Source organism: Rutidosis leptorrhynchoides, chromosome 4 (genome assembly GCF_046630445.1).
Source record: "Rutidosis leptorrhynchoides isolate AG116_Rl617_1_P2 chromosome 4, CSIRO_AGI_Rlap_v1, whole genome shotgun sequence".
Classification (NCBI taxonomy): domain Eukaryota; kingdom Viridiplantae; phylum Streptophyta; class Magnoliopsida; order Asterales; family Asteraceae; genus Rutidosis; species Rutidosis leptorrhynchoides.
The window spans coordinates 503,621,149-503,633,858 of NC_092336.1; the positions used below are offsets into that span (position 1 = coordinate 503,621,149).

The following is a 12,710-nucleotide window of genomic DNA, read 5'->3' on the forward strand; positions in this document are numbered from 1 at the left end:
CTCAAACTAGCTCGAAACTCATCAAATAAAGCCGATGGCAAGCCTTTGGTGAAGATGTCAACATACTGATACCGAGATAGAACATATAAATCTCGAACCTGGCCTTTTGTTACAAGATCCCGAACAAAGTGAATATCAATCTCTATATGTTTGGTCCGCTGATGTTGGACTGGATTGGAAGAGAGATAAACAACACTAACATTGTCACACTATACAAGAGTGGCAGAAAATAGCGGGTAGTGAAGCTCGCACAATAAATTGTGAGTCCACTAGGTTTTCGCAACGGTGTTGGCAACACTAAGGTATTCCGCACTAGAACGTGAAGGAGTATTCTGGCGTTTCGAAGACCATGACGATAAATTGTTGCTAAGAAAAACACAGTATCCAGAAGTAGAGTGACGAGTGGTAATGATGTAAGCGAATAATTCATTGGCGGATTTAGGAATCATAGTCACGGGTGTCACTAGTTAAAAGATCAAAAAAATTACACTATGGATGGTGTCACACAAAAAAATTACACTATTAAGTGGTGTCACTAGTTAAAAGGCCTAAAAAAATTCCAGTACATCGCGTATTTCAGTGATAGACCGTGCTCCCACTCGGTATAATATAGATCCGCCCTTAGCGAAGATGCAAACAACTGTAAACCAAGATCAAGAGTGCCTCGAACGTAGCGTAAAATTCGTTTGAGAGCTGAAAGATGAGGCTCGCGAGAATCATGTACTAATAAACATATTTGTTGCACAACATAAGATAAATCTGGTTGCGTAAAGTAAGATACTGAAGTGCACCTGCTAAGCTGTGATATAAAGTTGGATTCGCAACATGAGGTCCATTAGAAGTGAGCTTATAACCAATATCTACAGGAGTTCTGAACGGTTTATAATTAAGCATATCAACACGCTCAAGGATCTCAAATTTGTACTTTTTCTTAGAGAGAAACATCCCAGAATCAATACGAGTAACCGATATGCCAAGAAAGAAGTTCAACTGGCCAAGGTTAGTCATCGAGAACCCATTTTGAAGAGAGGTAATGACTTGTTTAAGTGAGAGTTGTAGAAGATGATGTCAAAACAATGTCATCAACATATAATAGTATGTATGTGGTATCCGATCCATGTCTGTATATAAAAAGTGATGAATCAAATCTACTATGATGAAAACCAACTCTATAAGCATATCCTGCAAATCTGTGAAACCATGCTCGAGGGGCATGTTTAAGACCATACAGAGACTTATGCAAAAGGCATACATGATTAGGATGATTAAGATCCCTAAATCCAGGAGGTTGGTGCATATAAACCGTCTCAGAAAAGTTACCATTCAGAAACACATTCTTGACATCTAGTGATAAGTTCAAATTATACATATTATTTATACTTATTCCTTAATGATTTATAATAGATATGGTCTTAAAGTGATGGATTATAATTGTGTTTTATGTTAAATGGTGAAAATAATAAGATGATGTATATTGGGCTATTAAAGTCAGTTTATAATGATTTAAAATATCTCACAATTTTATCTTGTTGTAGGTAATGAGATCTAGTTTCAAGTTTAAAAGCCCAAGAGAAAAGGAGCCCAACTGAAATCAACCTAATAAAAAAGGAAGCCCAAAAATAAAAGAAAAAGAATATCAGATGTGAGCTTTATATAGGCAAAAATTCAGGAACGGTTTGTTACAGCAATTCGTTGCATGATCTCGTGGGTATCAGATCGTGACATCATCAGGCTTAATTAGATCGTGGATCAGTTTGTGGCATCAATTCACAAACATGGGAGATAGACACAATCAAGGGCTTAGCGGTTAAATTGAGAAGCAACAAGATTTATAATCAGACTCTGAAACTCGCTGGGAAGCAACAAGATTATTGAGCGTGCTGATATGGTTGAATGTAATTCCAGCCGCACTCCGGTAGATACCAGCACCAAATTGACCACTTTGGGTCCTCCAGTTAAGGATCCTACCTTATATCGCAGTCCTGCAGGTGCTCTTCAGTATCTGACGTTCACCATACATGACATCTCATATGCAGTTCAGCAAATCTGTCTATTCATGCATGATCTTCGGGAACCTCACATGGCTGCTTTCAAACGGATTATTCCAATATGTCCAGGTTACTCCGGATCTCGGCCTTAAGCTATTCTCCTAATCTACTTCTACACTGGTTGCTTATTCTGACACTGACTGTGTCGGTTGCCCTTCTACTCGTCGCTTCACATCTGGATATTGTGTTTTTCTTGGTAATAACCTGCAATCGTGGTCATCTAAGCGCCAGCATACTTCGTCACGTTCCAGTACTGAGGCTGAGTATCGCAGCGTCGCCAACGCCGTTGCAGAGACATGCTGGATCAGTAACCTTCTATGCGAGTTACACTGCCCATCATCTACCCTCGTCGATTGCGACAACGTGAGTGCTGTCTACATGTCGAGCAACCAGGTGCAACATCAACGCACCAAACACATTGACATAGACATCTGATGGTGTGTTGTGCAACGATACATCTTTTACCCTCTAAATTTATATATGATTCAAACACTACAAATAAGCACACACAACTAACGAGCACTTAAAACCCGGTTATTATAGCACTTCAATTTAAGTATTCATATCAAGTTCATCTCAAGAGTGGTGTAAGTCGAGTATTTGAAACTATCGGTTGTCCTAGATTTTGTTTGATTGGGGGGTTTTGATTGATATTAACTAACAACTAAAACTTTCACAATTAAACAAACTTAAACTTAACAAGTAAACTAGAAGTAAGAAACAAGTAACGAAGTATTAAGACTTAAATCAAATTAACTAAGAAGTGTTCACTTATCTAATCCTCTCTATGATTGGCTTGCCCCGTTTTGCCCAAATTGCTATCTCACTAGTGGTTGAACTATTAAATGTTTAGTGTCACTACTAAACCTCAAATCAAATAACACTCCGCAAATTCACATAAGCATTGTATTCTAAGATCGAGTTAAGCATAATTTGGTCATTGAGATTGTGCTTGGGTTAAAATTACTTAAAACCCCCAACTATCGAAATCACTTAAGATAATCAGCACTACTATGTTGACTAAAGGCCAATTGAAAACCAACCTAGATCAAGAACACAATCACTTGCAATTCTCTAGCTAGTTGTCTAGATCACCTAAGGTGTTGAAGCACACATTGATTCACTTCTCAAATCACTAAGAGAGCTACTAAAGATATGTAATCAAAGGCAAGCCTAAAACAAACTCATAGCAATGGATCTTTAGCTAACTCAACCACACATGATCATGTAATTCATTCAAACAACAATATTCAATTGATTTGGGGCAAACACTAGTATTAGAGATTCATAGATAAGCAAACATAAGATATTTAGCCAATCATGGCTAAGATCAAACTAATAATAAGCAAAGAAACACAAACAATCATCATCTTCAAGTTATTACAAGTAATCAATGCAAAGTATGTAAAGTAAAGTGAAGATTACAACCCAACATGTAAAGAATATGATGATCTAAGCTAAACAATGATGGATCTTGAGCTAGCTTCCTTGAATCCACCCTTAAACACCAATGGATGATGTAATTAAGGTTTTGTGTGTGACATTCGGACCTAAGGCATCTGCTCTCTAAAGATGCATATAAAAAATGACCTAATCTCATTCCTTTTATAGTGTTGAAAATCTGGGCTGAAACAACGACAAGAGCGCTGCTTTTGGCTCAGGAGCGGCGCTTTTGGCCTAAGTGAGGAGCGACGCTTTTTTTTTCAGGAACGGCGCTTTTTTCAGGAACTGTGTTCATAATTTTCATTTATCTTCGAACAAATTCCGACGATTCACGAACAATTATTTATAAATAATTATGTATTAATATTAATTTGTTATATTTATATTATTATTATTATTATTATTTATCATCATTTACAAGTATTATTCCTCTCAATATTATTAATATTATTATTATTAATAATTATTATTATCATTAATATTATTAGTATTATCACTTTTACTAAAAGTGATAAGATTATTATAAATATCATTATTATTAATACAACTTATTATTATTAATAATAATATTATTATTATTAATAGTATTATTAACACTTTATAATGATTATTATCATTATTATTAATTATAATTAAAATTATCATTTTTATTATTAATATTGTCATATTAATATTATTATCATTATTTTTATTATTATTTACCATTAATATTATTATTAATATTATTATTAATATTATTATCATTATTATACTTGGTATTAATTATTATTATTATCATTATAATTATTATGATTAATATTTATTATTAATATTATTATTAAAAATTTATATATATATATATATATATATATATATATATATATATATATATATATATATATATATATATATATATATATATATATATATATATATATATAAAACAGACTAATTAGGTCGTGAGGAATTTTTTATCAACTCGTGATGCATTTTTTTTATTCTTCTACTGGTTTCAATTTTGCTTTTATCAACCTCATTATTATATATTGCATCTGCTACTAATTGGCAATTTATTACAGAAATATAAATAAAAAAAGAAATCGTACCCTGGTTCTTGACTTAATTTACCAAAACCTCGAATCCGAATCAGTTTTAAAAATCTATAAATGCAGTCGTGCTAGGAATCTTGTACTCAAACTATCTGCTAAGTTTCACGATCCAATTTCTCAAATTGATGTCGAATTTTCGAGTCAAAGTTAAATTTCAAAAAGTCAACCGATCGTTCTTCGTTAAAATTCAAACTTGTTTGGATGTTTTAGGTTAAATTGATGATTCCTAAAGCTTCTAGGAATGATTTAAAACCTTTTTCATTTAGGAAGCAGGAGCTAAAACGTTTTTAAAATCGAAATCAATATATTTTTTTTAGAAAAGTTACGACAGCAGCAGCTCTTTTTTTTTCTTTTTTTTTTTTCTCATCGTTTGCTAATTAATACAAAACCGTTTATTTATGTTTCAATTTATAATTCATACCTTAGTTTAGTTATTAGGTTTATTAATTTGATTTTGGTCGACTGAGTTAAAGAAGAAGAAGAAGAAAGAAAGAGACATAAGGGTTATATATTTATTTAAGAGAGTTAAATCAGAAAAGCAGAAATGGTGGGATGGTTTGGGAACATTTTGGGATAGCGGGAGGTCGCGGGTTCAACCCCGGTTCATGACAAATTTTTATGAAAGCTTTTTGAAAGGTAGTTTTCCTTTTAAAAATTATTGATTTGATTAAAAACATACCGGTGATCACATCGTTAGTTTTAGTAGCCTTCTCAGCTGACATCTGAAAAGCTCTGGCCTCTGCTGTGGGAGGATTCTTCCTCTTCTGCCCACTCGAGGTAGTAGACCCTCCAACTGATGCTGAACGTGCACCTGACCTCACCCCGAAACTCACACTCTTGGACGGACAACTTATAGCACGATGCCCTGGTTGATGACAACTCCAACACACATTTCCAGGAAACGAACACCTTTGGGACTCATGTCCTACTGCACCACATCTCAGACATCTTCTGGTAGCCTCTGAGCATTAACCACTGTGTGTGGACTTACAAGTGTGGCACCAATTCCCTCTACCTGATCCAGACCCTGAACCACTCTGTCGACTCTTACTTTTCTATTTAAAACTAAATGATTTCTTTGACTTACCACTGGATTGACCACCCGTTTGACCACTCGGAGTCATTACTGTAGTGACCTGAACTTTTCCATGTTCATATATATTAAATGAAATTGATATTTAGATGATTAAATGTTTTCAACATGTTAAACAATCAAACTTGTTAAGACTTGATTATTTGAAATGTGTTTCATATAGACAATTGACCACCCAAGTTGACCGGCGATTCACGAACGTTAAAACTTGTAAAAACTTGTAAAAACTTTATGATGAAATATATATGGATATATATATAGTTAACATGATATTATGATAAGTAAGTATCTCATTAGGTATTTTAACAATGAGTTATATACATAAAAATGAGACTATTGAATTAAGAAACTCGAAAACGATATATATAACGATTATCGTTATAACAACGTCTTACTAGATACATATGTATCTGTAACGACCCGTCAAAATCGCTATTGACGCGGCACATTAATCATTGATTCCACAGTGAGGTTTTGACCTCTATATGATACGTTTTGATAAAATATTGCATTCATTAAAATAAGTAACTTTCTAAACATAGAAAGTTATAAACATGTGGGCGAGTGCTTAGGTATAAGCAAAACCCCGAAATACATAAGTCTTTAATTTACAGGTTGACATCACAGTCCAATTATTTATTACACAACGCAGTTTTATTTTGAATGCAATAAACTTTGAACAAAGCATGAGAGACTCCATGCAGGCAACAAGCACATCACAGCGGAAGCATTCTAAGGACCTGAGAATAAAACATGCTAAAAAGTCAACACGAATGTTGGTGAGTTATAGGTTTAATTGCTCGAGTCATAAACATATATAAAGATAGACCACAAGATTTCATCAAAAGTTTATCAATAGATTCTACGTAACAGAGCACCCTGGTAACTAAACTTAACGCTATAGTGATAATTACCCCATTCATTTTAATACACGCAAACCAACGTGTCTTAAACTCAAATAACATACGTCCGTTAAAAGGCTAGTGCTCTAGCTCGGACGGGGATGTCAAGCCCTATGGATCCATATACAATTATTCGCGCCCACCAGTCCATATCCTATGTACTGGCAGCTACTAGTTACCAAAGCTAAGGGATTTTCGGTTTAACTCAGTGTAGAATTTAGTATGTACTTGTGTCTTATCGCGTTTAAAATAAATTGCATATATTCTCAGCCCAAAAATATTTAAAGTATTTAAAAAGGGAGACTATAAACTCACAGTTCAATATTGAGACTCAATATTGTAGGCAAATTGCGTAGACGTAATGATGGTAGATGACTGTATGGTTGGCCTTGGATTCAAGAACAATACCCCGAACAATACCCAATATTTCCTTAGCTTATAGTGGTTTAAAACCCGAATTAAAACACCCTCGAATATACTTTATTATTATTAAACTTAAATTTAAAATTATAATTATAATTTAAATATAAATTTTTATTACTGAAGAAAAAAATATGTGATAATTCGTCGAGCAAAACAGGCGTATTTATATTACTTTTCCGTTTACTGTAGCTCATGCGATCGCATGAGTTTTCAGTGTTTTTGCCATGCGATCGCATGGCCGCCTTTTCTGTTTTTGTTTGGTAGTTTGTCGACATCAAATAGTGTTACTGTAGCAAATAGTGTTTTACTGTAGCAAATAATCTGCTCAATTGGATGCTGGTTCATCAAATAGCTGGTTGTAGAACACACAGCATCTTGATCATCAGCTGGTTCAGATGAGTGAGCAGCAACAGAAGGTTGCTGATCAATATCAGTAGAATCAGTACCAGCTTGTGATCTCTCAGAACCAGCAGACCTAGGCTCATAGTGTTTTACAGCAACAAATAGTGTTTACTGTAGCAAATAGTGTTTACTGTAGCAAATAGTGTTTACTGTAGCAAATCACTGTAGCAAAGTTGTTTTTCACTGTAGCACTGTAGCAAAATACGGTTTCACTGTAGCAAATAGTGTTTTACTGTAGCAAATAGTGGTTTACTGTAGCAAATAGGGTTTTACTGTAGGAAAGTCGTTTTTACTTGTACATATATATATACATACGTATAATTGTTCATGAATCGTCGAGAGTAATCAAAGGTAATTGTATATATGAAACAGTTCTAAAATTTTGAGACTCAATCTAACAGACTTTGTTTCGCGTGTTAAAATAATAAATCGTATAGAGAATTGGTTTAAATAAGTCAAAAATTTTCGGGTCATCACAGTACCTCCCCCTTAAAGAAAATTTCGTCCCGAAATTTTGAGTAGTACCTGTTTCATGAGCGATATCAGTGAACAAATGTGGATACTTTTGCTTCATCTGATCTTCACGTTCCCAAGTAAACTCGGGTCCTCGTCTTGCGTTCCAACGAACCCTAACTATCGGTATTTTGCTTTGTTTTAATTGTTTGACCTCACGGTCCATGATTTCAACAGGTTCTTCGATAAAATGAAGTTTATCATTGATTCGTATTTCGTCAAGAGGAATTACGACATCCTCTTCAGCTAAACATTTCTTCAAATTTGACACGTGAAATGTGTTGTGAACACTACTAAGTTCTTGTGGTAGCTTTAATCGATAAGCAACTGTTCCAATTCTTTCGGTGATTTCAAAGGGTCCTACGTACCTAGGACTTAGCTTTCCTCGTTTACCGAATCGTACAACGCCTTTCCAGGGTGACACTTTCAACATGACTTTGTCGCCCACTTGAAATTCTAGCGGTTTTCTTCTTACATCAGCATAACTCTTTTGGCGACTCATGGCCGTTTTCAATCGCTGTTGTATTTGAATGATCTTTTCGGTGGTTTCGTGAATAATTTCTGGTCCAGTAAGTTGTCTTTCTCCTACTTCACTCCAACATATAGGAGATCTGCACTTTCTACCGTAAAGTGCTTCAAATGGCGCTGCGTTGATGCTCGTATGATAGCTGTTATTGTATGAAAATTCTGCCAACGGTAAGTGTCGATCCCAACTGGTTCCAAAGTCAATCACGCATGCCCGTAACATGTCTTCCAATGTTTGTATTGTTCTTTCACTTTGACCATCTGTCTGTGGGTGATAAGCGGTGCTCATATCTAATCGAGTTCCCAATGCTTTTTGTAATGACTGCCAGAAACGTGATGTGAATCGGGTGTCGCGATCAGATATGATAGAGATGGGTACACCATGCCTGGAAACTACTTCCTTCAAATATAGGCGTGCTAATTTCTCCATACTGTCTGTCTCCTTTATTGGTAGAAAGTGAGCTGATTTAGTTAGACGATCAACTATCACCCAAATAGTATCATGACTACTTGCAGTCCTTGGCAATTTCGTAATGAAATCCATAGTTATTCTTTCCCATTTCCACTTCGGAATTTCTGGTTGTTGCAGTAATCCTGACGGCTTTTGGTGCTCAGCTTTGACCTTTGCACACGTCAAACATTTGCTTACATAAGTAGCAATTTCTGTCTTCATATTAGGCCACCAATAAAACTTCTTGAGATCGTGGTACATTTTCCCGTTTCCTGGGTGAATTGAGTACCTCGTTTTGTGTGCTTCATCTAGTACTAGTTGCCTTAGATTACCATATTTTGGTACCCATATCCTATCAGCAAAATACAGGGTTCCATCGGCTTTTACCTCAAGCTGTTTTTCTAACCCTTTGCTCATTTCGCCTTTTTCATTTTCTTCTTTTAAAGCTTCTAACTGTGCTGCTTGAATTTGCTTTGTGAGATCGGTACGAATTGTAATATTCAAAGCTCGGACCCTAAGAGGTTTTACTCTTTCTTTTCGACTTAGGGCATCAGCTACAACATTAGCCTTTCCAGGGTGGTAACGGATTTCACAATCGTAATCGTTTAACAACTCTACCCAGCGACGTTGTCTCATATTGAGTTGTTTTTGATCAAAAATATGCTGAAGACTCTTATGGTCAGTGTACACTGTACACTTGGTGCCATATAGATAGTGTCTCCATATTTTGAGTGCAAAAACTACAGCTCCAAGTTCCAAATCGTGTGTTGTATAGTTCTTTTCATGAATTTTTAGTTGTCGTGAGGCATATGCGATAACTTTTGTGCGTTGCATTAATACACATCCTAAACCTTGGCGCGAAGCGTCACAATAGATCACGAAATCATCATTTCCTTCTGGTAATGACAAAATGGGTGCAGACGTTAACTTCTTCTTTAACAACTGGAATGAGGATTCCTGTTCCGTGGACCAATCATACTTCTTTCCCTTTTGAGTCAATGAAGTTAAGGGTTTGGCGATTCTAGAGAAATCTTGAATGAATCTTCGGTAGTAACCAGCAAGACTTAAGAATTGGCGGATTTGTGTTGGAGTCTTCGGTGTTTCCCATTTACTAATGGCTTCGATCTTGGCAGGGTCAACTTTAATTCCATGTTTACTGACAACATGTCCCAAAAATTGTACTTCTTGTAACCAGAAATCACACTTCGAAAATTTTGCGTACAATTCTTCTTTCTTGAGTATCTCTAGTACCAGTCTTAAGTGTTGCTCATGTTCTTCCTTGTTCTTCGAGTAAATCAATATGTCGTCGATAAAAACAATGACAAATTTGTCTAAATACGGTCTACAGATGCGATTCATTAGATCCATGAATACTGCTGGAGCATTAGTCAATCCAAAAGGCATGACTAGAAATTCATAGTGACCGTAACGGGTTCTGAACGCGGTTTTAGGAACATCTTCTTCCTTCACTCTCAGCTGATGATATCCGGAGCGTAGATCAATCTTGGAATAAACACTTGATCCTTGCAATTGATCAAACAAATCATCAATCCTCGGTAATGGGTACCGATTCTTGATCGTTAATTTGTTTAATTCTCGGTAATCTATGCACATTCTCATAGATCCATCCTTCTTCTTGACGAACAGAATAGGAGCACCCCAAGGTGAAAAACTAGGACGAATAAATCCACGGTCCAATAATTCTTGCAACTGGTCTTGTAATTCTTGCATTTCTGAAGGTGCAAGTCTATATGGAGATCGGGCTACAGGTGCAGCTCCTGATATGAGATCAATCTGGAATTCTACACATCTGTGTGGAGGTAGCCCCGGTAATTCTTCTGGAAATACTCCGGGATATTCTCTTACAACCGGCATGTCATTAATGCTTCTTTCTTCAGTATCGATCTTCTTTACATGTGCCAAAATAGCATAACAACCTTTTCTTATAAGTTTCTGGGCCTTCATACAGCTGATAAAGTTCAGCTTTGAGTTGCTCTTCTCCCCATAAATCATTAATGACGTTTCATCCTTACGAGGGATGCGAATTGCTTTCTCAGCGCAAACAAATTCCGCTCTTGTTTTGGACATCCAGTCCATGCCAACGATTACGTCAAAACTTCCTAATTCTACGGGTATCAAATCGATTTTGAAGGTTTCACCAGCGAGATTCATTTCGCAACCATGGCAAATTTTATCGGCTTTTATCAGTTTACCATTAGCTAATTCAATAGTATATTTATCGTCTAGAGGTAATGATGCACATTTTAGTTTAAAACTAAAGTCTTTACACATATAACTTCTATCAGCACCCGTATCAAACATAATAGAAGCTAGTTGATTATTAACGGTAAACGTACCCGTGACAAGATTAGGATCCTCACGTGCTTTACTGGCACTAACATTAAATGCCCTCCCACGTGCGGGTTCTTTGTTCTTCTCCTTATCAGGGCATTGATTTATAAAGTGACCAGACTTCCCGCACCCAAAACATTTCTTGACATCGGTCAGTTTTGTCTTTACTTCAGAAACGGTGGCATAACAATCTTTCGCCACATGTCCTTTCTTGTTGCACTTATCACAGACCACTTGACAATAACCTGCATGATGTGTGTAACATCTTTTGCAGAACGGATGGGGTCCCTTATAGTTTGGACTTGCAGTTGCCCCATCTTGTTTACCTTTAAAAGTTTCTTGTTTCTTCAGGTGAGTACTTTTGCCCTTATAGTCTTCCCATTTCCTCTTTCCTTCAGTTGTCTTGACTTCGGTAATTGGTGCCTTAATCGAACTCTCTGTGATCTGGTCCATGAGTTGGTGTGCCATAGTCATGGCTTCCTGCATCGTATTTGGTTTGGACGATGTAACATTTCCTTTGATATTGATCGATAAACCGTCAATATACATTTCTATCTTTCGTTTCTCGTTTGGCACCAATTCGGGACACAACAAGGCTAGTTTCATGAAACGCTTTTCATAGTTATTGAGATTCGCGCCGATAACCTTCAGATTACGTAACTCAGATTCCATTTTTCTGATCTCGTTTCGAGGACAGTACTCCTCGATTAGCATCTTTTTCAGTTCTTCCCAAGAGATATCATATGCCGTATCTATTCCTTCTGCTTTAGCATAATTGTTCCACCAAGTAAGTGCACCATCTTGCAACGTGCACGAAGCATACTTTGACTTGTCTCCGTTCGCACAATTACTGATTTTGAAAACGGACTCCATCTTTTCAAACCATCGGGTTAGACCGACTGGTCCCTCGGTTCCACTAAACGTCTGTGGTTTGCATCCTTGAAAAGTTTTGTATGAGCATCCGTTTCGTGAGTTTGTGTTTACGGCTGCTGTTTTGGCTGCTGCTTCGGCTGTTGCTTTTGCTGCTTCGGTTGCAACAATTCTTTCATTCACACGTTTCTCGACTAGTTGCTCAAACTCAGCATCCGACATTTGAGACATGTTTCTTCAATAAACACAACAGATATAATTTAATCATATAGAATATTATAGGTAAAATGAGTTGTCAATAGTTAATCGTAGCATATTAATAATATGAACCAATTATTATAAAAGCCTTTTCTTTTTATTAGCATTTTATAATTATTTCTAGGGTATTACCTACCCGTTAAGTTCATACATAATAGCTAGTACAAGGAATTAACTACTAAAATCCTAATAATATTCCACTATAAAAAATTATAGCGAGTTACTACATTATTATGTAATAATAATAATAATAAGAAGTAGTAATAATACAAATAATCATTCCATGCATTTATTATTAATAAACCAAAATAATACAATACCATACAATACTGATATTTTACA

At 35.8% G+C, this 12,710-nt stretch overlaps 1 protein-coding gene across 1 annotated transcript; it reads right to left on the reverse strand.

The window, feature by feature from the left end:
• Positions 1 to 269: 269 nt before the first annotated feature.
• LOC139842451 (uncharacterized mitochondrial protein AtMg00810-like) lies at positions 270 to 1,008 on the reverse strand. Its single transcript, XM_071832590.1, has 3 exons — positions 792 to 1,008; positions 589 to 723; positions 270 to 463 (listed from the first exon to the last, which is right to left on the reverse strand). Exons 1-3 carry the CDS (start codon positions 1,006 to 1,008, stop codon positions 270 to 272), a joined length of 546 nt encoding a protein of 181 aa, XP_071688691.1.
• Between the last annotated feature and the right edge of the window lie 11,702 nt (positions 1,009 to 12,710).